Raw genomic sequence first — 25,838 nt, 5'->3', positions numbered from 1 at the left:
TTTGACTGTAGCCTATAGACCATGTTTCTATATTTGCGGGTTAGGGTTGGGTGCGGGCCTCACTTTTCACATTTTCACTTTATCACACGTGTTGTTGCGAATGGGTTATTAGCAATTGCCGGCAGGTGCGGGTGAACAAACAGATGACCCGCGTAGATGAAGCATGTGCGTGGGGAGTGGGTACTGGGCTGGGTTGTCCATGTGGAGTTGGCGGAGGGGAATCTGGGTTGGGGTGACTTTCACTGTATCCTGAGGAGAAACACACCAATACAGAATCTGGCATACTGTAGTGCTGTTGGCATCAGAGTAGTGTTGACTAAAATGGTGATCAGTGACCTTACAGCACAGTGTCTTCCTCACACACACACACACACACACACACACACACACACACACACACACACACACACACACACACACACACACACACACACACACACACACACACACACACACACACACACACACACACACACACACACACACACACACACACACACACACACACACACACACACACACACACGGGCAGGCGTGAGTCTCTCTACCCTGTGATGAGACACAGTGTCACACACACCTCTCCACCTACATAAAGTATTTGTTGGCATGCCAGGCCTCAGCTTCACTCTAAATGCAAATGTAAGGTGATTATTCATGACAGCCTCGCTGTCACACACCTCCACTGGGACGAAGAGAGGAAAGAAGAGGAGAGAGAGTGAAATGATGGAGTGGAGGTGGGAGGCAGTATGGCTATATAAAGGGTTTGTCATCAGGCAGAGGTGACACAGGTTGGTTTAAAACAAAGGCATTTATTGGGAAAATGCACTTGACATGAAAAACCAGCCAAACCACGAGGTCATCAATACGAGACAATGTTTAATGATCACATGGTAGAACGCTGGTCTTGAGTGCAGGGCGACTGGCACCCACGAAATATAAATAATCTGCACAATATATATATTTATTTATATCTCTTATTTTCTGTTACAGTAATGTAAAACATCTCTCATAGTTAGACAGCATTCCATGCGTAACAAACCCCTTGTAAAGTCTGTAAACTCTTGTCAGTGGTACAGTACTCACACCAGACAGTCCAGACAAACCACAGTCCACCTGAACACACTGATTCATGGGAACTGGGGAGCAGGAATAGCAAGATGGACACTGTGTGGTGTCTGGGTCATGTGGAAGTGCTATATCTCCAACATGGAGGACTTGTGCATTAGCTCCACAGACAGACAGTAGAAACAGACAAACAGGCTGGCCTTTTGGGTTCAGGGATACAGCTGGCTCATCTGGAGCTAAGGGTTGTTTCTGGCCCGGACCGAAGAGCTTATCCACAGCAACAACATCAACATGTTTAACTGATACACTCTCTCTCTCTGAGGAGGAGCGGAAAGACTGGGACCCATCCACTCCTTTCACATCAATAACTGTGTGTGTGTTTGTGTGTGTCGCGGCCTGATGGAAAGGTTCTAATCTCATCTGAATCTCTGGGTGTTCTCATCTATCTGTCACCCAACTCAGGGATTACCCAGACTCCCCTGCATCTGCTACTCCAATCAGAGACAGATGGTCTCTATCTCTCTCTCACACACACGCACGCACGCACGCACGCACGCGCACACGCACACGCACACGCACACACACACACACACACACACACACACACACACACACACACACACACACACACACACACACACACACACACACACACACACACACACACACACACACAGGCTTTATGCTGAGACTGAGTGTGCTGTATGGATGTAGCCTGATCCCATCTGTATGTGTTGTAACCGACTCGTTCTGGCCTTCCCAACTCTGTGCTTCACTCTGTCTTCCTGACCTGTAGACGTCTTTACTCTTCTAAACCAGTTGATCCTACTTCTGTTGGGGTACAGTTGTTGTGTGCTTAGTGAATGAGAGAGGAACTGTGTACTTAGCCAATTAGAGAGGACCACCGTTGTGTGCTTAACCAATGAAAGAGGAGGTTTGAAGTAGCTTGTCAGAAGTGGGGTATGTTAAAATGAAGACCATTTGGGACTGTTGATGTGCTTTCTTTCCCAATGTTGAGTTTCCACATGACTGGTATTACCAACTACTGGTCTCTCTTACTCGCACACATGCACGCACACACACACACATGCATACAGACATGCATACACACACCCCGACCAGAAAGAACAGGTATCAGGTTAGCCAGGGTCTTTAGGTGCTTCTGTAACCAGTACGGCCTGTCTCTAGCCATACCACACATTCATACGGACACTGATGTTTAAAACAAATACACACTGAAGCAATAGAAAAATACAGTGTGCCGCTCGTTGTGCCTTCAATAATTGCTGGCGCCTCCTGATGATGTCAACATCACTAGTCATTGATGAGGTTGATGAAGGACCCCTGCCATAGCTGTCCTGTGTGGATAAAGGCCCCCGCTCCTATGAGGCTGGTTGGAGCTGGGGTAGCCGTGTGTGCAGAGATGGGCAGTATTTATGTTACGTGTATTTGAAATATGTATTTAAATTACTTCTGAGTATTTTGTAAATTGTATTACACTGGGCTGGACTACACTCCAATGTACAGTATTTTGTAATAAGATACTTTCGAGAGCTGAAATTTGTATTTTCAAAATACAAAATACTTTTCTATACCATTTGTTTATAGCGGTTCACCATCCCCCTTTCACCCTGCATTGGTATCAGAAGTCTGATGGCACTATGGTGTGATAAGAGCGTCTGCTAAATGAACTAAATATAAACGTGTATGTAATAATGGACAAGTATTATTCTAATGAGCTCCGCCCTGAAACAAGGTTTAGTCCAGAAAGGATACAGCTTTGTCAAAATGTACTTTTTTGGTTTAATAGTTTTAACGTTTGGTTTAATAGAGTTAACGTAGCAGGTTAAGAGAATTAGGTTAAGATATATCCCATCTAGAAACAAGGCCAATCATAATACCTAGTGTGCTTTGCAGTTCGTTTTGGTGTGTTCATTTTCACATACAGTATATACAGCATTTTGGTCATTTAGCAGACACTTATCCAGAGTGACTTACAGTCAGTACATTCAACTAAGGTAGATAAACAACATCAGTCATAGCAAATTAAAAGTTTATGTAGCCGTCACTGAGTTTGCAAATGTATTTATGTATTTAAAATACAAAGTTCATGTATTTCAATGAAATACAAAATACATGTATTTCAATTAAATACATTTGGGGCGGCAGGTAGCCTCGAGGTTAGAGCATTAGGCCAGTGATCAAAAGGTTGCTGGTTTGAATACCAGAGGCGACAAGGTGAAAAAAATCAGTCGCTGTGCCCTTCAGCAAGTCACTTCGGGGGAGTTGGGATATGCCCCCCAAAAACATTTCCATTACACACTTGTGTGTAATAGTACACATATTGGTGCCCCCCAAATTATTATAAAATACAAGTATCTTGTAGTTCATTTTGATACATTGATCTTTTGTAATTGTATTTTGTAATCTTTGCCCATCCCTGTGTGTGTGTGTGTGTGTGTGTGTGTGTGTGTGTGTGTGTGTGTGTGTGTGTGTGTGTGTGTGTGTGTGTGTGTGTGTGTGTGTGTGTGTGTGTGTGTGTGTGTGTGTGTGTGTGTGTGTGTGTGTGTGTATGTGGGGGTAGTGGTCCTGTTCAGAAGATCTCTACGAAGCTGCCAGGGAAGAGCCCAGTACGTCCGGTCCTCTGCAGAGTTCCTTTGTACCAGCCATCTTCTCTCTTCTTATGAACAAACACCACGTCTCCCTGTCTCAGCTCGATCTCCGCCTCACTCTGAGGGGGGTAGGGCACCACCACACGATACCTGGGGAGGGAGGGTTACGGATAATGACCCACTGGGCACAGTTCAACCTCACAGACGCCAGTTCAACCAATATGGTTGAGTTGTCAACTAATATGAATTCAATGAAAAATCAACAAAACATTTCACCATGACATTGGATTTAGGTTAAAGGTTGGCAGAGATGGGCAGTATTTCTGTTACATGTTTTTGAAATATGTATTTCAATTACTTCTGAGTATTTAGTAATTTGTATTATGCTGGGGTGAACTACACTGCAATGTATTTCGTAACAAGATCCTTTTGAAAGCTTTAATTTGTATTTACAAAATACTTAAAAAAATACTTTCACCCTATTGGTATCAGAAGTCTGATGGCACCATCGTGTGATTAGAGCATCTGCTAAATAAACTAAACTCAGCAAAAAAAGAAACGTCCTCTCACTGTCAGCTGCGTTTATTTTCAGCAAACTTAACATGTGTAAATATTTGTATGAACATAACAAGATTCAACAACTGAGACATAAACTGAACAAGTTCCACAGACATGTGACTAACAGAAATGGAATAATGTGTCCCTGAACAAAGGGGGGGGTCAAAATCAAAAGTAACAGTCAGTATCTGGTGTGGCCACCAGCTGCATTAAGTACTGCAGTTCATCTCCTCCTCGTGGACTGCACCATATTTGCCATTTCTTGCTGTGAGATGTTACTCCACTCTTCCACCAAGGCACCTACAAGTTCCCGGACATTTCTGGGGGGAATGGCCCTAGCCCTCACCCTCCGATCCAACAGGTCCCAGACGTGCTCAATGGGATTGAGATCCGGGCTCTTCGCTGGCCATGGCAGAACACTGACATTCCTGCCTTGCAGGAAATCACGCACAGAACGAGCAGTATGGCTGGTGGCATTGTCATGCTGGAGGGTCATGTCAGGAGCCTGCGGAAAGGGTACCACATGAGGGAGGAGGATGTCTTCCCTGTAACACGCAGCGTTGAGATTGCCTGCAATGACAACAAGCTCAGTCCGATGATGCTGTGACGCACCGCCCCAAACCATGACGGACCCTCCACCTCCAAATCGATCCCGCTCCAGAGTACAGGTTTCAGTGTAATGCTCATTCCTTCGACGATAAACGCAAATCTGACCATCACCCCTGGTGAGACAAAAACGCGACTCGTCTGTGAAGAGCACTTTTGGCCAGCCCTGTCTGGTCCAGCGACGGTGGGTTTGTGCCCATAGGCGACGTTGTTGCCGGTGATGTCTGGTGAGGACCTGCCTACAACAGGCCTACAAGCCCTCAGTCCAGCCTCTCTCAGCCTATTGCGGACAGTCTGAGCACTGATGGAGGGATTGTGCGTTCCTGGTGTAACTCGGGCAGTTGTTGTTGCCATCCTGTACCTGTCCCGCAGGTGTGATGTTCGGATGTACCGATCCTGTGCAGGTGTTGTTACACGTGGTTTGCCACTGCGAGGACGATCAGCTGTCCATCCTGTCTCCCTGTAACTCTGTCTTAGGCGTCTCACAGTACAGACATTGCAATTTATTGCCCTGGCCACATCTGCAGGCCTCATGCCTCCTTGCAGCATGCCTAAGGCACGTTCACGCAGATGAGCAGGGACCCTGGGCATCTTTCTTTTGGTGAAGTTATTTGGATTTTTACGAATTATCTTTGAAAGACAGGGTCCTGAAAAAGGGACATTTCTTTTTTTGCTGAGTTAACATATAAATGTGTATGTAAAAATTAACAATTGCAAAGGATGCTGACTATTACTCTAATGAGCTCCGCCCACAAAAGAAGGCCAATGACAATACCCAGTGTGCTTGCAGTTGTTCATTTTCACATATACTGTACATTTACATTTTGGTCATTTAGCAGGACGTTCTTCTCCAGAGTGACAGTGCACATTCCACTAAGGTAGATAAACAACGACATATCACAGTCATAGCAAGTAAAACGATTCTGTAACCATTGCTGTGAATGTTGCTGCTGTTCGGCCGGCAACTTGCAAATGTATTTTAAAGTACAAAATACATGTATTATAATTAAATACTATACTATGCAAAAGTATATAATATTCTATTTGGATACAGTGATCTTTAGGGTATTTTGTAGTTGTATTTAGAAATTGTAATTTGTAATTTATGCCCATCCTTGAAAGTTGGGTGGGAAAAAATAAAATGTAGGACTTTTTGAAAATCAGTTTTCCACGTTGATTCAACGTCATCACATAAAGGTTTTTGTTGAAATTACGTGGAAACAACGTTGATTCAACCAGGTTTTGACCAGTGGGGAAACATTGTAACTCATATTCGAACACATGCACACCATAAACACACACACACACACCGGAGGTGATATATGCTGCTGCTCAAGTCATCATCATTCAGCAGTCTTGTATATAAATGCTTCACACAGATTTATACGCGCTTGAAACATGAGGTCGGAGCACTGTGTGTTTTAATGTTTGTGTGTGAGTGTCAGTGTGTGTCAGTGTGTGTGTGTGTGTTTGTGTGTGTGTGTGCGTGCGTGCATCTGTGTGACGCGGTTGCTCTCAGAGAAAAAAGAGGGCACTATTAGCTCTGACACACACCGATGGGGATAGGAGAAGAATGATGATCAGAAGCTCAGTTATTCCTGGTGCTGTAGTGGCGTAGAGTCGTAACATACAGCATATCTCGGTGGATGTTTGAGGGTGTGTGTATGAGAGTGTGTAGCCATAGCCGCGGGAAGTAGGTTGGGGTTGCTGCATTTCTTTCCGCTGACGGGGGGACAGAGGCGGTGCAGAATGAAACAGTTTTGCCATCACTACAGACGGCTATATCAGTCTGTTAATACGGGACTAGTAAAGGCCCAGTGCACTGCTTTTGTGAAAAAGTATATTTATTTATTTATTCTGATTTGTCAGAACTTCCCGCGGTTATGTGAGTAGTTATAGTGTGTGTTTACCTCTCTCTGGACAGGGTGTGTGTATACCTCTCTCTGGACAGGGTGTGTGTTTACCTCTCTCTGGACAGGGTGTGTGTTTACCTCTCTCTGGACAGGGTGTGTGTTTACCTCTCTCTGGACAGTGGTTTGGGTTCAGGCCGGAGAGCTAGCAGTGCGATCCCGGGGCGGGTCATCGGGGGCGACCGGGGGAAGTTGAGATCGAGGGATCCTGACTTCCTGTTCAGCAGCTCTAACCCCATTGCCCCCGCCATCTCACTCTCGATTGGACAAGACCCGGCACGCCCCTGGGCATCCATTGGACAGGAGCCAGAGCGGGTGTGATGTGGGAGGACGGCACCCGACAGGGGGAGGGTTGGTGGGGAGGACGGGGGAGAATGAGATGCCTTTTTCTTGGCCGCGGCTCCAGAGAGAAGCTTTAGCAGACCTCCTTTCTTCTCCTTCTGTGGACACAGATAACAAGACAGAGAAGAGAATGGGGATGAAAACATTTGCAGTCTCTTCTACAGATTTACAGTTGAATTTTTCTGGCAGTATCCCTCCTGGTCTCAGAGACAGTTAACCAGCAGTATCTACCTGATGTAACAATGACACCTCGAGTTGGCCAGTACAGTATCTTTTTGAGATCTGAGTGTAGTTCTCTAACCATCCACCAGAGGGCAGCGCATATACAGCAGATAGTCTAGTCTCGACGTGTCAGGGGGAACTTTACACGCACGCACGCACACACACACACACACACAGACACACACAGACACACACACACACACACACACACACACACACACACACACACACACACACACACACACACACACACACACACACACACACACACACACACACACACACACACACACACCACAAACCTCTAACTTAATCAGACAGCAAACTCCAAAGCATAATAAGCCAATGCATGTGGGGAATTAAAATGGTTAGGAAAGCTAGGAGGTTAAATGCTATGAGACTAAATACTATAATTAATCCATCCACAGCTCGTAGTCAATGACTGTTTATCATGGTCCTTCCCTAGTCTATTTGTCCTATTGTCACCATCTAATGTCTGTGAAGCCAGTCAACACCAGAGCAGATAGGCTCCTCTCTCTCAGACAACTCTACCATCCATCACTGTCACCATGGACCCAGCTTTAATACACCCATCAAGATGAAGAACAACACACAGAGACAGCCCTGTCACACTGATAGTCTGTCTGTCTGTCTGGCGTTGGAGGATTCTGCACCATGTCCAGGTGCAAGCCACTTCCCCTCAACACCACTTCCCCTAGCTATGCTTTTAATATTCCCTGACTATATCCTCCTGACTATGTCATCATGTTGAGGGATTTTAAGGCAGTGGGATGTGGGAACCAGACTCTGCTGTGAGTTTAGATAAAGGGAGGTAGTGGTGAGGTGAGAGAGAGAGAGAGAGAGAGAGAGAGAGAGAGAGAGAGAGAGAGAGAGAGAGAGAGAGAGAGAGAGAGAGAGAGAGAGAGAGAGAGATGGTAAGAGAGAGAGCAAGGAGAGAGAGATGAGATGAGAAGCAAGATGAAGAGAGACACCCTAGGAGACTCACCTTCTCTGGTTTTGGGGCGTTGCTGTGGGAGGGGCCAGGCGAGGACGGTTGGAAGGGATTGGTTGATTCTCCGTTGAGCACGGCGGCACTGGCGTTGGGAGGGGTGAGGCAGGAGAGAGGGGAGGAAAGTGGGATGAGGGGCGAAGAGAGGCAGGAGAGAGGGCGCGAAGCAAGGGAGGAGAGGGGGGAAGGGCCAGGGGACACCATGGACATTGGGCGAGCAGATTGGCCAGCGGAGCGCGACGGGGAGGATCTCTGAGGTCGGAGAGGAGAGACGGTGGGTGTGGGACGCTCTGGGCTGCTGGAGGGCGGGCTGTGGACTGAACATACACATTACACACTGTTACATACTATTACACACTGTTACATACTATTACACACTGTTACATACTATTACACACTGTTACATACTATTACACACTGTTACATACTATTACACACTGTTACATACTATTACACACTGTTACACACTATTACACACTGTTACATACTATTACACACTGTTACATACTATTACACACTGTTACATACTATTACACACTGTTACATACTATTACACACTGTTACATACTATTACACACTGTTACATACTATTACACACTGTTACATACTATTACACACTGTTACACACTATTACACACTGTTACACACTATTACACACTGTTACATACTATTACACACTGTTACACACTATTACACACTGTTACATACTATTACACACTGTTACATACTATTACACACTGTTACATACTATTACACACTGTTACATACTATTACACACTGTTACACACTATTACACACTGTTACATACTATTACACACTGTTACATACTATTACACACTGTTACATACTATTACACACTGTTACATACTATTACACACTGTTACATACTATTACACACTGTTACACACTATTACACACTGTTACACACTATTACACACTGTTGTGCTGTCATCATATTATATATATATATTTTATTGTCACACCAGATAGGTGCAGTGAAATGTGTTATTTTGCAGGGTTAGCCATAGTAGTACGGCGCCCCTGGAGAAAATTAGGGTTAAGTGCCTTTCGATTTTTCACCTTGTCGGCTCAGGTATTCAAACCAGCGACCTTTGTGTTACTGCCCCAACGCCATAACCGCTAGGCTACCTGCCGCCCCAATACGACATCTGACTGCCAATAGAGAGGAACACATGACACATGTGACCAAACTACCATAGCCTACCTATGGTCATACTTTATTTTGTAAAGGATGACGTGTGTGTGTGTGTGTGTGTGTGTGTGTGTGTGTGTGTGTGTGTGTGTGTGTGTGTGTGTGTGTGTGTGTGTGTGTGTGTGTGTGTGTGTGTGTGTGTGTGTGTGTGTGTGTGTGTGTGTGTGTGTGTGTGTGTGTGTGTGTGTGTGTGTGTGTGTGTGTGTGTGTGTGTGAGCCAGAGACAAAGAGAGAAGCTCCCAGGAGAAACTTTAAATATCAACACATGTTCTCCCTGACAGAGAGAGGGAAGGAAGGAGAGAGGCCAGATATAAGAGCTGGATCAAATGTAGGAAATTACAGATCTAGAACCTGAATAATCTCTGTGTACTCACCCAGTTGCATGGCAGAGCGGGTCTGGTTAACTGTTTGTTGTCCAAAGCGAAGGCAGTTCTTCAGCTGAGCAGCGGCAGACTGGGGGGAAGAGGGAGGAGGGGAGGGACGAGAGGAGGAGGGGCCGGCGGAGGAGGGGGAGGCTGCCTTACTCCCCTGTCCCACCCCTCCCACCTCCTGCCCCGAGAGACAGGAGCTCTGGGAACCACCCACCGCAAACGGAGCTCTGCAGAGAGAGCGAGAAAGAGAGAGAGCACGAGTGGGAGGGGGGGTTGGGAGAGGGGGAGAGCAAGTAAGAGAGGAGAGAGATTCAATGGTTCCAGTCCTGTTAGAATAGTGACCAAGATACTATTGATATCCCCTATTATACTACCGTCAACATGCTGCTTATCGTCCGCCTATCACGCAAACAGAGTTATGTGTTTGAAAGGGTGTGTGTGAGAGGGAGAAAGAGAGTATTTGCGTGAGACAATGTGTGAGTGTGTGTGCGTGCGTGCGTGCCTGTGTGTGTCTCACCTGGATACGGGTGTGACGTAGTTTCCAGGGAAGACACCTGAAGCAGCGGTGCGTAGAGAGGTTCCTTTAAACCACCCGTCTTGACACTTCTCTGTGACGCGGTACATCTCTCCTTTCCTCAGCTCCAACTCATCTGCCTTCTGGGACTTATACGCATACAGGGCCAGGTAGCTGGAATACACAGAGACGTCATTTAGGATCATATGACTGAACAAATGACTGGTATTATTTTAATATGGACAAACAACTATGTAATAAAATACAACCACATAAAAGGTGAGATTCTGTGCATGCCTCATGTGCATTATTTGATCTCATATCCAATTTGCTGGAATAAAGAACAATATTTTGGGGGGGGATTCACTGTCCAAATACTGTTGGAGGGTACGACTGAATATATGTTTGATATCTGAATGTACATGTCTGAATTTATGTCTGAATATACACTATATGACCAAAAGTATGTGGACACCTGCTTGTCAAACATCTCATTCCAAAATCATGGCCATTAATATGGAGTTGATTCCCCCTTTGCTGCTATAACAGCCTCCACTCTTCAGGGAAGGCTTTTCACTAGATGTTAGAACTTGCTTCCATTCAGCCACAATAGCATTAGTGAGGTCGGGCACTGATGTTGGGCGATTAGGCCTGGCTCACAGTCGGTGTTCCAATTCATCCCAAAGGTGTTCAATGGGGTTGAGGTCAGGGCTCTGTGCAGGCCAGTCAAGTTCTTCCACACCGATCTTGACAAACCACTTCTGTATGGCTATGAAAAGCCAACTGACATTTATTCCTGATTATTATTTGACCATGCTTGTCATTTATGAACATTTTGAAAATCTTGGCTCTCTCTAATTCTCTCCTTCTCTCTTTCTTTCTCTCTCTCGGAGGACCTGAGCCCTAGGACCATACGTCAGGACTACCGGGCATGATGACTCCTTGCTGTCCCCAGTCCACCTGGCCTTGCTGCTATTCCAGTTTCAACTGTTCTGCCTGCGGTTATGGAACCCCTACCTGTCCCAGACCTGCTGTTTTCAACTCTTAATGATCGGCTATGAAAAGCCAACTGACATTTATTCCTGATTATTATTTGACCATGCTTGTCACTTATGAACATTTTGAACATCTTGGCCATGTTCTGTTATAATCTCCACCCGGCACAGCCAGAAGAGGACTGGCCACCCCTCATAGCCTGGTTCCTCTCTAGGTTTCTTCCTAGGTTTTGGCCTTTCTAGGGAGTTTTTCCTAGCCACCGTGCTTCTACACCTGCATTGCTTGCTGTTTGGGGTTTTAGGCTGGGTTTCTGTACAGCACTTCGAGATATTAGCTGATGTACGAAGGGCTATATAAAATAAACTTGATTTGATTTGATTTGTATGGACCTCACTTTGTGCATGGGGGCATTGTCATGCTGAAACAGGAAAGGGCTTTGCCCAAACTGTTGCCACAAAGTTGGAAGCACAGAATCATCTAGATTGTCATTGTATGCTGTAGCGTTAAGATTTCCCTTCACTGGAACTAAGGGTCCTAGCCCAAACCATGAAAAACAGCCCCAGACCATTATTTCTCCTCCACCACACTTTACAGTTGGCATTATGCATTTGGGCAGGTAGCGTTCTCCTGGCAACCGCCAAACCCAGATTCATCCGTCGGACTGCCAGATGGTGAAGTGTGATTCATCACTTCAGAGAATGCGTTTCCACTGCTCCAGAGTCCAATGCCGGCAGGCATTACACTGACGCTTGGCATTGCGCATGGTGATCTTAGGCTTGTGTGCAGCTGCTCAACCATGGAAACACATTTCATGGTTGGTTGAGAGAATGCCAAGAGTGTGCAAAGCTGTCATCAACGCAAAGGGTGGCTACTTTGAAGAATCTCAAAAATAAAATATATTTTGATTTGTTTTACACTTTTTTGGTTACTACATGATTCCATATGTGTTAATTTCATAGTTTTGATGTCTTCACTATTGTTTTACAATGTAGAAAATAGTAAAAATAAAGACAAATTCTTGAATGAGTAGGTGTGTCCTAACTTTTGACTGGTACTGTGTGTCTGAAGAATAATAGGAGGGGAGAGTAAGCAGGTCTCCATGCACTGCCTCTGGGTTACTATGGTAACTAGGGGACGTTTTCTCATAGCAACAGGGCAGGTTGCCGGTCGGAGATGGAAGTGTCCGACCTCATTAGCGGGACAACCCGCTCTGGATAGTGTGTGTTTGTGTGTGTGCACGCACGTTCAGGAAGATATGGTAGTAGATGCAACAGAATCTTTATATTCCACTCAGCTTCTGTTTCAACTTATAGACAGGACAGCAGCTCAGAGAAAACAGACAGCATTGCTAGTCAACTCATTTACCTATAGATTTACCAGTTAGTGAACCATGCCTGTGTGATGAGTAAACTTACATGTTGAGTGGTAGTTGGACCTTGGTTTGAGCCAGCAGTTCTGAGGTGACTGAAGCCATTCTGGGAGGAACCAGAACTCCTCCTGAGGAGGGAGCGGGACCAGGGGGAGAGTCCTGTATTCGTGCAGCAGCCCTGGGGTCAGAGGAGCTGATGAGGACAGGGTGGGAGATCTCCATGCTGTGTCTGTTGTTGAGCTGGGCTGTCCGCTGCGTCACACTCATAGCTGTGAACGAGTGGCGCTTCTTAGCGTTTTTCTTCCCCTCTCCTCCTCTTCTCTCCTCCTCTTGCCTCTGGAGGGCACCATTGCCACTTCCTGCAGAGGATGGGTCAGGGGAGGGGCCAGGGGAGCAGGGACCCAATGGGAGGCCGGGAGACGGGTCAAAGCTGGGGCCAGGGATGGGATTGGATGTCGGCTTGTCAATCTCCATCAACTGTTTGGCTGTTTCATTTAGCTAAAGTGGAGAGGAGATGAGAGGAAAGGAGACGAGAGGATAGGAGACGAGAGGAGACGAAAGGAGATGAGAGGAGAGGAAAATCATCATTCAAATCATTGAATTGAATTGCTTTAGACTGCTTTACTACACACTGCTGGCTCTCAGAGCACGCCTTCTCCTGTTGGCAGAACTTCAAACCAGACAAAAAAGATCACACACACCCCACACCCTGGGGAGAATCTATGTACTTAGTGAAAGAGGAGGAGGAGAGAACAACGTTTGTAATGCAGCTCATATCTGACAGGATGACAGTCGATCTTGTAGTCTGTTCTTGCTAGTCAGATAACCCCCACACACTGAATCTACCCAGCAACAACACTACTCACTCTCTCTCACAGACGGATGCTCAGTCTCACAGTCACAGTCACAACACAGAGAGAGCAGATCCTCTCAGTCCACACACACATTGTCACCATGTTGACCTCAGGGGACGCTTTCTGCTACACTACATCAATATCACCTCCGCTGAAAACACACTCCTTTGTTGGAGAAGATTCCTTGGAGAGAATAGTTAGTGTGTGAGTATGGACTGTAGAGGGCAGGACAGAGTGGATCTGTCTCAGCGTGTGAGTATAGACTGTAGAGGGCAGGACAGAGTGGATCTGTCTCAGCGTGTGAGTATAGACTGTAGAGGGCAGGACAGAGTGGACCTGTCTCAGTGTGTGAGTATAGACTGTAGAGGGCAGGACAGAGTGGATCTGTCTCAGCGTGTGAGTATAGACTGTAGAGGGCAGGACAGAGTGGATCTGTCTCAGCGTGTGAGTATAGACCGTAGGGGGCAGGACAGAGTGGATCTGTCTCAGTGTGTGAGTATAGACTGTAGGGGGCAGGACAGAGTGGATCTGTCTCAGTGTGTGAGTATAGACTGTAGGGGGCAGGACAGAGTGGATCTGTCTCAGCGTGTGAGTATAGACTGTAGGGGGCAGGACAGAGTGGACCTGTCTCAGTGTGTGAGTATAGACTGTAGGGGGCAGGACAGAGTGGATCTGTCTCAGTGTGTGAGTATGGACTGTAGAGGGCAGGACAGAGTGGATCTGTCTCAGCGTGTGAGTATAGACTGTAGGGGGCAGGACAGAGTGGATCTGTCTCATTGTGTGAGTATAGACTGTAGGGGGCAGGACAGAGTGGATCTGTCTCAGTGTGTGAGTATAGACTGTAGGGGGCAGGACAGAGTGGATCTGTCTCAGTGTGTGAGTATAGACTGTAGGGGGCAGGACAGAGTGGATCTGTCTCATTGTGTGAGTATAGACTGTAGAAGGCAGGACCGAGTGGATCTGTCTCAGTGTGTGAGTATAGACTGTAGAGGGCTGGACAGAGTGGATTTGTCTCAGTGTGTGAGTATAGACTGTAGAGGGCAGGACAGAGTGGATCTGTCTCAGTGTGTAAGTATAGACTGTAGGGGGCAGGACAGAGTGGATCTGTCTCAGTGTGTGAGTATAGACTGTACAGGGCAGGACAGAGTGGATCTGTCTCAGCGTGTGAGTATAGACTGTAGAGGGCAGGACAGAGTGGATCTGTCTCAGCGTGTGAGTATAGACTGTAGAGGGTAGGACAGAGTGGATCTGTCTCAGTGTGTGAGTATAGACTGTAGAGGGCAGGACAGAGTGGATCTGTCTCAGCGTGTGAGTATAGACTGTAGAGTGCAGGACAGAGTGGATCTGTCTCAGCGTGTGAGTATAGACTGTAGAGGGCAGGACAGAGTGGATCTGTCTCAGTGTGTGAGTATAGACTGTAGGAGGCAGGACAGAGTGGATCTGTCTCAGTGTGTGAGTATAGACTGTAGGGGGCAGGACAGAGTGGATCTGTCTCAGTGTGTGAGTATAGACTGTAGGGGGCAGGACAGAGTGGATCTGTCTCAGTGTGTGAGTATAGACTGTAGGGGGCAGGACAGAGTGGATCTGTCTCATTGTGTGAGTATAGACTGTAGAAGGCAGGACCGAGTGGATCTGTCTCAGTGTGTGAGTATAGACTGTAGAGGGCTGGACAGAGTGGATTTGTCTCAGTGTGTGAGTATAGACTGTAGAGGGCAGGACAGAGTGGATCTGTCTCAGTGTGTAAGTATAGACTGTAGGGGGCAGGACAGAGTGGATCTGTCTCAGTGTGTGACTATAGACTGTACAGGGCAGGACAGAGTGGATCTGTCTCAGCGTGTGAGTATAGACTGTAGAGGGCAGGACAGAGTGGATCTGTCTCAGCGTGTGAGTATAGACTGTAGAGTGCAGGACAGAGTGGATCTGTCTCAGTGTGTGAGTATAGACTGTAGGGGGCAGGACAGAGTGGATCTGTCTCAGCGTGTGAGTATAGACTGTAGAGGGCAGGACAGAGTGGATCTGTCTCAGTGTGTGAGTATAGACTGTAGAGCGCAGGACAGAGTGGATCTGTCTCAGTGTGTGAGTATAGACTGTAGGGGGCAGGACAGAGTGGATCTGTCTCAGTATAGACTGTAGAGAGCAGGACAGAGTGGATCTGTCTCAGCGTGTGAGTATAGACTGTAGAGTGCAGGACAGAGTGGATCTGTCTCAGCGTGTGAGTATAGACTGTAGAGGGCAGGACAGAGTGGATCTGTCTCAGTGTGTGAGTATAGACTGTAGGAGGCAGGACAGAGTGGATCTGTCTCAGTGTGTGAGTATAGACTGTAGGGGGCAGGACAGAGTGGATCTGTCTCAGTGTGTGAGTATAGACTGTAGGGGGCAGGACAGAGTGGATCTGTCTCAGTGTGTGAGTATAGACTGTAGGGGGCAGGACAGAGTGGATCTGTCTCATTGTGTGAGTATAGACTGTAGAAGGCAGGACCGAGTGGATCTGTCTCAGTGTGTGAGTATAGACTGTAGAGGGCTGGACAGAGTGGATTTGTCTCAGTGTGTGAGTATAGACTGTAGAGGGCAGGACAGAGTGGATCTGTCTCAGTGTGTAAGTATAGACTGTAGGGGGCAGGACAGAGTGGATCTGTCTCAGTGTGTGACTATAGACTGTACAGGGCAGGACAGAGTGGATCTGTCTCAGCGTGTGAGTATAGACTGTAGAGGGCAGGACAGAGTGGATCTGTCTCAGCGTGTGAGTATAGACTGTAGAGGGCAGGACAGAGTGGATCTGTCTCAGTGTGTGAGTATAGACTGTAGAGCGCAGGACAGAGTGGATCTGTCTCAGTGTGTGAGTATAGACTGTAGGGGGCAGGACAGAGTGGATCTGTCTCAGTATAGACTGTAGAGAGCAGGACAGAGTGGATCTGTCTCAGTGTGTGAGACGTCGTCATCTCCATATTAATAGATATGCTAATCAGAACATATGCTAATGAGCCTGATAGATTGATCCTGCACTGACGGCATCACTCTCAGGGGACGGATGGAGACGCACACAGTCTTTCTCTATGAAGGTCAAATACACACTCAGACACAGACAGACAGTGAATTCCTCTCCCCATCTCATGCGTACGTTCCCACAGTATACACAATACATTTACATTTAAGTCATTTAGCAGACGCTCTTATCCAGAGCGACTTACAAATTGGAAAGTTCATACATATTCATCCTGGTCCCCCCCGTGGGGAATGAACCCACAACCCTGGCGTTGCAAGCGCCATGCTCTACCAACTGAGCCACACGGGACCACACAATACACCTGAATGTGTGACTGTCTCTTTACACTATTCACAAGGGCCTTCACCTTTTCCCTCGGCAGAAAAGGTGTGAGAGTTTGTGTGTGTGTGTGTGTGTGTTTGTGTGTGTGTGTGCGTGTGTGCGTGCGTGCGTGTGTGTTTGTGCGTTGTTCTCTGAGGCAGAACCATCCTTCACCCTGTACTTTCTTTCTCTCTGTGATCATCTTTCATCTCAGCAGCCCTGTGCTCACTGTACCATACAGTGTGTGTATTTGTGTGTGTTTGGATGTCAACATTCTAACAGTCTAATGAAAACATTCCATATATGCTATTTCGAGGCAATAATGGGGGTAATTATCAACTGGGCAGGGCACCTTCAACTGTCGGGAGTAGGAGGGGCAGCAGAAGGAAACCATTCAAAAATGTCCTCCTTCAATTTGTGATATTAAGATTCTAACAACGACAGTGTGTTATAAAGACTTATTTAGGAAAAGTCAAGGATGGGGGGACATGCCATTAAAAATGGAGGAGTAATTAAAAAAGTGAATTTTTTATGATGTGAAGGGTTAACTGCGCACAGCTACACCACCATAGGAGACAAGGAGAGAGGAGAGAGCTCCTTCCTCCCTCCCCCAACGCTCCACTCGCCCCCAGCTGGGACACCCTCATTATGTCCCCCCCCTACTAACCCTAACCTCCCCCCTTCACAACACACATACGCACGCACACATAGCCCCCCCCTGTCGAGTCAAAGTGATGGAAGACTCTTAATTATTGATGTATCCCTATCTAATAAGACCCCCCCGTGTGTGTGTTTGTTGTTACCTCTACATAGAGGATGGGGAAGATCCCGATCTTATCTCCCAGCATGCCCTCTGCCCAGTTGTCATCCACTCGTCTGATCACCGTCAGAACCTCATCCTATTGGACAGACAGTATGGTTTATAAGGACACAACAGGAATTAAGCTTATATTCATATCTCTCTCTCTCTCTCTACTCTCTCTCTCTCTCTCTCTCTCTCTCTCTCTCTCTCTCTCTCTCTCTCTCTCTCTCTCTCTCTCTCTCTCTCTCTCTCTCTCTCTCTCTCTCTCTCTCTCTCTCTCTCTCTCTCTCTCTCTCTCTCTCTCGTGGTCTAGAGTTTTGTTGCCTCTTTTTGGTGGTGACATGCTGGTAAAAAATGGGGTAAAACTGATTTCCCTGCATTAAAATCACCATGTGTGAGTCTCTTTTTCTCTCACTTATTCTCCTTCTCTCCCACACTATCTCCCCTCTCCCTCTCTAACTCGCCCTGTCCCCCTCGTTTTTTCTGCCTCTGCCCCTGACCTAATGATACCACTGTCTCTACTCATTTCTCATCATCACAGAGGGAAAGAAGGAGAGGGAGGGAGAGAAACAGTAAGAGAGGGATAAGGTTTCTCTCTCTCCTAGAGATATATTATCTGACCCACTGGCCCTGTTACATGCAGGCTTACATGCTGCTCTCCTTCACTCATTCACTCCCTCTCTGTCTCCCTCTCCGTCTCCCTCTCTGTCTCCCTCTCCGCCTCCCTCTCATTCTCTCTTCGAATTTAAACCTATCCTTCCATTTAGTAATTTAGCTAGGGAACTGCAGCTGTGATTCTGTGTGTGCGAAAAGGAAGTGCATGTCTGTGTCTCTCTGTTCTGACTTGGCCCTCTTTCCCTAGCCCCATCCTGAGAGAGTGTATGAGGCCAGGTGCTGCTGAGGAACACACACACAGAGAATGAGAGAGAACGAGATATGTTCCATTCGCCAGTGTCCTCACCTAGAGTGTGTAACAGCATGAACAAATGATGAGCTTTGAAGAGGAGAGGAGCAGAGGGAATACAAATCACTGTTTATCACAAACACTGTGCTGGAGAAGGGAGGGTTACTCTCTCGCTCTCCCACATAGGAGGAGAAAAACTATATTCAGATAGAGAGGTAGAAAGATAGACAGAGGAGAAGGTAGACTGCTTAGATAAACACAAAACATCCAGTGGGGTATCATAGAGTACGATTACATGCACACAATATTACCATTACTGTGAATAGTCAGATTAATATAATAATTCAATTTAAATATTTACAAGCTTTGCAAGAAGAACGATTTCCCGAATAATCCTGTTTATATGGACACATCTGAAATCTCATAAAAATGAACGTTCTACCACAGCGACCATGTTATTTTTGGGAAGTCTATTTGATTCTGAGATCGGACCTATAACGTTTGTATGTGAAAACGATTTCTAAGATACATACATTCAGTTTTCCGAACTCACTGCACTAGTGCACAAGAGGGAGGCTTGTACTGCTGGTGCTGACACATGCACAGATCAACTACTCTGATGAAGCTGTTTACATGTACTAATATTTTACACCGTTTACATCGGTGTATTGATACACTACATGACCAAAAGTATATGGACACCTGCTCGTCAAACATCTCATTCCAGATTCATGGGCATTAATATGGAGTTGGTCTCCCCTTTGCTGCTATAACAGCCTCCACTCCACTCTTTTGGGAAGTCTTTCCACTAGATGCTGGAACATTGCTGCAGGGACTTGCTTCCATTCAGCCACAATAGCATTAGAGAGGTCGGTCACTGATGTTGGGTGATTAGGCCTGGCTCACAGTCGGTGTTCCAATTCATCCCAAAGGTGTTCAATGAGGCTCTGTGCAGGCCAGTCAAGTTCTTCCACACCGATATTCGGCAATCCATTGCTGTATGGACCTCGCTTTGTGCACAGGGGCGTTGTCATGCTGAAACAGGAAAGGGGCCTTCCCTAAACGGTTGCCACAAAGTTTGAAGCACAGAATCGTCTAGAATGTCATTGTATGCTGCCTAGCCCGAACCATGAAAAACAGCCCTTCCTCCTCCACCAAACGTTACAGTTGGCACTATGCATTGGGTAAGGTAGCGTTCTCTCCTGGCATCCGCCAAACCCAGATTCGTCTGTCGGACTGCCAGATGGTGAAGCTAAGGACCCTGGGACTAAACACCTCCCTTTGCAACTGGATCCTGGACTTCCTGATGGGCCGCCCCCAGGTGGTAAGGGTAGGTAACAACACATCCGCAACACTGATCCTCAACACAGGGGCACCTCAGGGGTGCGTGATCAGTCCCCTCCTATACTCCCTGTTCACTCATGACTGCACGGCCAGGCACGACTCCAACACCATCATTAAGTTTGCCGATGACACAACAGTGGTAGGCCTGATAGGTTTAAATTCGAAGAGACAGCCAATAGGGAGGAGGTCAGAGACCTGGCCGTGTGGTGCCAGGACAACAACCTCTCCCTCAATGTGATCAAGACAAAGGAGATGATTGTGGACTACAGGAAAAGGAGGACCGAGCACGCCCCCCTTCTCATCGACGGGGCTGTAGTGGAGCAGGTGGAGAGCTTCTATTTCCTTGGTGTCCACATTACCAACAAACTAACATGGTCCAAGGACACCAAGACAGTCGTGAAGAGGGCATGACAAAACCTATTCTACCTCAGGTGACTGAAAAGATTTGGCATGGGTCCTCAGATCCTCAAAAGGTTCTACAGCTGCACCATCGAGAGCATCTTGACTGGTTGCATCACTGCCTGGTATGGCAGCTTTTCGGCATCCGACCGCAAGCACTTCAGAGGGTAGTGCGTACGACCCAGTACATCACTGGGGCCAAGCTCCCTGTCATCCAGGACCTCTATACCAGGTGGTGTCAGAGGAAGGCCTTAAAAATTGTCAAAGACTCCAGCCACCCTAGTCATAGACTGTTCTCTCTGCTACCGCACGGCAAGCGGTACCAGAGCGCCAAGTCTAGGTCCAAGAGGCTTCTAAACAGCTTCTACCCCCAAGCCTTAAGACTCCTGAACATCTTATTAAATGGCTACCTAGACTATTTGCATTGCCCCCCCCTCTTTTACACCGCTGCTACTCTCTGTTATTATCTATGCATAGTCACTTTAATAACCCTATCTACATGTTCATCTTTCCTCAATTACCTCGGCTAACCGTTGCCCCCGCACATTGACTCTGTACCGGTACCCCCTGTTGGTACCCCCTGTATATAGTCTCGCTATTGTTATTTTTGCTGCTCTTTAACTACTTGTTACTTTTATTTCTTATTCTTATTTGTATTTTTTAAACTGCATTATTGGTTAGGGGCTCGTAAGTAAGCATTTCACTGTAAGGTCTACTGCACCTGTTGTATTCGACGCATGTGACTAATACAATTTGATTTGAAGAGTAAATCATCACTCCAGAGAACATGTTTCCACTGCTCAAGAATTCAATGGCGACGAGCTTTACACCACTCCAGCCGACACTTGGCATTGCGCATGGTGATCTTAGGCTTGTGTGCGGCTGCTCGGTCATGAAAACCTATTTCATTAAGCTGCCGACAAACAGTTGATGTGCTGACGTTGCTTCCAGAGGCAGTTTGGAACTCGGTAGTGAGAGTTGCAACCGAGAACAGACGATTTTTCCGAACTACGTGCTTCAGCACTCGGCGGTTCCGTTCTGTTAGCTTGTGTGGCCTACCACTTCTAGGCTGAGCCGTTGTTGCTCCTAGACTTTTACACTTCACAATAACAGCACTTACAGTTGACCGGGGGTGCTCTAGCAGGGCAGAAATTTGACAAATTGATTTGTTGGAAAGGTGGCATCCTATGATGGTGCCACGTTGAATGTCACTGAGCTCTTCAGTAAGGCCATTCTACTGCCAATGTTTGTCTATGGAGATTGCATGGTTGTGTGCTCGATTTTGTACACCTGTCAGTGTAACCGATGTGAAATGACTAGCTAGTTAGCGGGGTGCGCGCTAATAGCGTTTCAATCGGTGACGTCACTCGCTCTGAGACCTTGAAGTAGTTGTTCCCCTTGCCCTGCAAGAGCCAGGGCTTTTGTGGAGCGATGGGTAACGATGCTTCTTGGAAGGCAGTTGTTGATGTGTGCAGAGGGTCCCTGGTTCAAGCCCAGGTAGGGGCGAGGAGAGGGATGGAAGCTTTACTGTTACATCAGCAATGGGTCTGGCTGAAATAGCTGAATCCACTAATTTGAAGGGGTGTCCATATACTTTTGTATATATATTTATATTCCGGACTCGGACAATACTCATTCTGATATGTCTTCATTTTTGTGTGTATTGTTTTGTTTTGTTAGGTGTTACTGCACTGTTGGAGCTAGAAACATTAGCATTTGGATGCACCTGCAATAACATCTGCAAAATATGTGTACGCGACCAATAAAATTACATTTTATTCGATCAGTGTCCATGTAAACGTATTCATAGATACACACACATTGGATTACAGTGAGTCAGCGTGTGTTTGTGTTTGCGTGCATGTGTGTGTGTGTACCTTCAAGAAGGCCAGACAGTCTTTGTCCTGATCTTTGTCTTTGACCTCAAAGTCGTACAATGCCTTTCCTGTGGGCGGAGTTTGGCTCAGCGGCCGTAACAACGCGATGTAACTAGCTGGCAGGAAACCATGACAACTGTTCAGCTCCCCATGGTACCAGTTGTCGTCAACTTTACGTCGCAGGATGATTATGTCCCCTTTTGCAAACTGCAGGTCTCCAGGTTCCTTCCCCTCGTAGGAATAGAGAGCCTTCCCACAGGGCAGGGTTAGGGTTAGATTAGGTAAACTCTGGAGGAGAGAGAGGAGATAAGTTAGACCTTCCCACAGGGCAGGGTTAGGGTTAGATTAGGTAAACTCTGGAGGAGAGAGAGGAGAAACGTTAGACCTTCCCACAGGGCAGGGTTAGGGTTAGATTAGGTAAACTCTGGAGGAGAGAGAGGAGATAAGTTAGACCTTCCCACAGGGCAGGGTTAGGGTTAGATTAGGTAAACTCTGGAGGAGAGAGAGGAGAAACGTTAGACCTTCCCACAGGGCAGGGTTAGGGTTAGATTAGGTAAACTCTGGAGGAGAGAGAGGAGATAAGTTAGACCTTCCCACAGGGCAGGGTTAGGGTTAGATTAGGTAAACTCTGGAGGAGAGAGAGGAGATAAGTTAGACCTTCCCACAGGGCAGGGTTAGGGTTAGATTAGGTCAACTCTGGAGGAGAGAGAGGAGAAACGTTAGACCTTCCCACAGGGCAGGGTTAGGGTTAGATTAGGTCAACTCTGGAGGAGAGAGAGGAGATAAGTTAGACCTTCCCACAGAGCAGGGTGGGTAAACTCTGGAGGAGAGAGAGGAGAAACGTTAGACCGTCCCACAGGGCAGGGTGGGTAAACTCTGGAGGAGAGAGAGGAGACACGTTAGACCTTCCCACAGGGCAGGGTGGGTAAACTCTGGAGGAGAGAGAGGAGACACGTTAGACCTTCCCACAGGGCAGGACGGGTAAACTCCAGAGGAGAGAGAGGAGACACGTTAGACTTTCCCACAGGGCAGGGCGGGTAAACTCTGGAGGAGAGAGAGGAGCGATACGTTAGACCTTCCCACAGGGCAGGGCGGGTAAACTCTGGAGGAGAGAGAGGAGACACGTTAGACCTTCCCACAGGGCAGGGCGGGTAAACTCTGGAGGAGAGAGAAGACAGACCCTATACCAGAGATAAGAAACAATACTGAACAAAAATATAAACGCAACATGCAACAATTTCAAAGATTTTACTGAGTTACAGTTCATATAAGGAAATCAGTCAATTGAAATGAATTAATTAGGCCCTAATCTATGGATTTCACATGACTGGGAATACAGATATGCATCTGTTGGTCACAGATACCTTAAAAAAGGTGGGGGGCGTGGTTCAGAAAACCAGTCAGAATCCGGTGTGACCACCATTTGCCTCATTCAGAGCAACACATCTCCTTCACACAGAGTTGATCAGGCTGTTAATTGTGGCCTGTGGGATGTTGTCCCACTCCTCAATGGCGAAGTTGCTGGATATTGGCAGGAACTGGAACACATTGTGGTACACATCGATCCAGAGCATCCCAAACATGCTCAATGGGTGACATATCTGGTGAGTATGCAGGCCATGGAAGAACTGGGACATTTTCAGCTTCCATGAATGTGTACAGATCCTTGGGGCTGTGCATTATCATGCTGAAACATGAGGTGATGGCGTCGAATGAATGGCACAACAATGGATCTGGGGCACTCAGTTCACAACGTTGACATCAGCAAACCGCTCGTCCACACAACGACATACATGTGGTCTGTGGTTGTCAGGCCGGTTGGACGTACTGCCAAATGCAAATTGCACACTCCCTCAAAACTTCAGACATCTGTGGCATTGTATTGTGTGACAAAACTGCACATTTTAGAGTGGCCTTTTATTTTCCACAAGGTGCACCTGTGTAATGATCATACTGTTTAATCCGTTTTTTGATATGCCACACATGTCAGGTGGATGGAGTACCGTGGCAAAGGAAAAAATGCCCATTAACAGGGATGTAAACAAATTTGTGCACAACATTTTAGAGAAATAAGCTTTTTGTGCGTATGGAAAACTTCTGGGATCTTTTATATCAGCTCATGAAACATGAGACCAACACTTTACATGTTGCGTTTATATCTGTGTTCAGTATAGATTCAGCCGCAGGACGAATTTTGTTGGGGTGGATGGTCAGGGGGCCGGAACATAATTACAGAAAGTAGTCACACCTCTTGCTTTTCCCACATTTTGTTATGTTGCAGGCTGAATTTAAAATGTATTAAATTGAGATTTGTTTTCACTGGCCTACACACAATACCCCATAATGTCAAAGTGGAATTATGTTTGTATAATTTTACAAATATATTAAATTAGTAGTAAAAATGTGCTTAACAAGTCACATATTAAGTTGCATGGAATATGTGTGCAGTAATAGTGTTTAACATGATTTTTAAATGACTACCACATCTCTGTACCCCACACATACAATTATCTGTAAGGTCACTCAGTTGAGCAGTGAATTTCAAACACAAATTCACCCACAAAGACCAAAGAAGGTCACCTATGGGTATATGGGTAAAAAAAAAAATTAAAGCAGACATTGAATATTCCTTTGAGCATGATGAAGTTATTAGTCACAATTTGGATGGTGAATCAACACACCCAGTCACTACAAAGATACAGGTGTCCTTACTAACTCAGTTGCCGGAGAGGATGGGAACCACTCAGGGATTTCACCATGAGGCCAATGTTGACTTTAAAACAGTTACAGAGTTTAATGGGTGTAATGGGAGAAAACTGAGGATGAATCAACAACATTGTAGTTACTCCACATTACTAACCTATACAACAGACTGGAAAGAAGGAAACCTGTACAGAATAAAAAAATCCCAAAACATACATTCTGTCCGCAATAAGGCACTAAAGTAAAACTGCAAAATAGGTGGCAAAGAAAGCATCATGTTATGGGTATGCTTGTCAGCGGCGAGGATTAAGACGTTTTTTAGGATAAAAATAAACGCAATAGAGCTAAGCACAGGCAAAATCCTAGAGGAAAACCTGGTTTAGTCTGCTTTCCACCAGACACTGGGAGACAAATTCAGCTTTCAGCAGGACAATAACCTAAATCACAAGGCCAAATCTAGACTGGAGTTGCTTACCAAGATGACATTGAACGTTCCTGAGTGGCCTAGTTACAGTTTTGACTTAAATCGGCTTGGAAATCTATGGCAAAACTTGAAAATGGCTGTCTAGCAATGATCAACAACCAACTTGACAGAGCTTGAAGAATTAAAAAAAGTGTGAAAATATTGTACAATCCAGGTGTGCAAAGCTCTTAGAGACTTACCCAGAAAGACTCACAGCTGTAATCACTACCAAAGGTGATTCAAACATGTATTGACTCAAGGGTGTGAATACTTCTGTATTTCATTCTGAATAAATTTCCCAACATGAATAAAAACGTTAATGTTTTCACTTTGTCATTATGGGGTATTGTGTGTATATTCATATTTAATCAATTTTGAATTCAGGCTGTAACCCACAAAAT

At 46.2% G+C, this 25,838-nt stretch overlaps 1 protein-coding gene across 2 annotated transcripts in view; it reads right to left on the bottom strand.

Moving 5' to 3' along the window:
* Positions 1–789: 789 nt before the first annotated feature.
* LOC139538828 (E3 ubiquitin-protein ligase SH3RF3-like) overlaps positions 790–25,838 on the bottom strand; it is a 69,714-nt gene continuing 44,665 nt past the window's right edge. The window contains exons 2-9 of one of the 2 annotated variants that reach the window (XM_071341307.1): positions 22,272–22,559; positions 17,749–17,844; positions 12,834–13,285; positions 10,426–10,596; positions 9,912–10,135; positions 8,322–8,641; positions 6,860–7,191; positions 790–3,827 (exon numbers count right to left, since the gene is read on the bottom strand). In XM_071341307.1, the coding sequence (XP_071197408.1) occupies positions 3,659–3,827; positions 6,860–7,191; positions 8,322–8,641; positions 9,912–10,135; positions 10,426–10,596; positions 12,834–13,285; positions 17,749–17,844; positions 22,272–22,559 (2,052 nt within the window). In that variant the 3' untranslated portion in view covers positions 790–3,658. The remainder of the gene's footprint in view (positions 3,828–6,859; positions 7,192–8,321; positions 8,642–9,911; positions 10,136–10,425; positions 10,597–12,833; positions 13,286–17,748; positions 17,845–22,271; positions 22,560–25,838) is intronic. The other variant, XM_071341308.1, reaches the window with a different exon arrangement.

Source organism: Salvelinus alpinus, chromosome 14, assembly GCF_045679555.1.
Source record: "Salvelinus alpinus chromosome 14, SLU_Salpinus.1, whole genome shotgun sequence".
Taxonomy (NCBI): Eukaryota; Metazoa; Chordata; class Actinopteri; order Salmoniformes; family Salmonidae; genus Salvelinus; species Salvelinus alpinus.
Note: the sequence above shows the minus strand (reverse complement) of the source record. Positions and strands in the feature narration are given on the sequence as shown.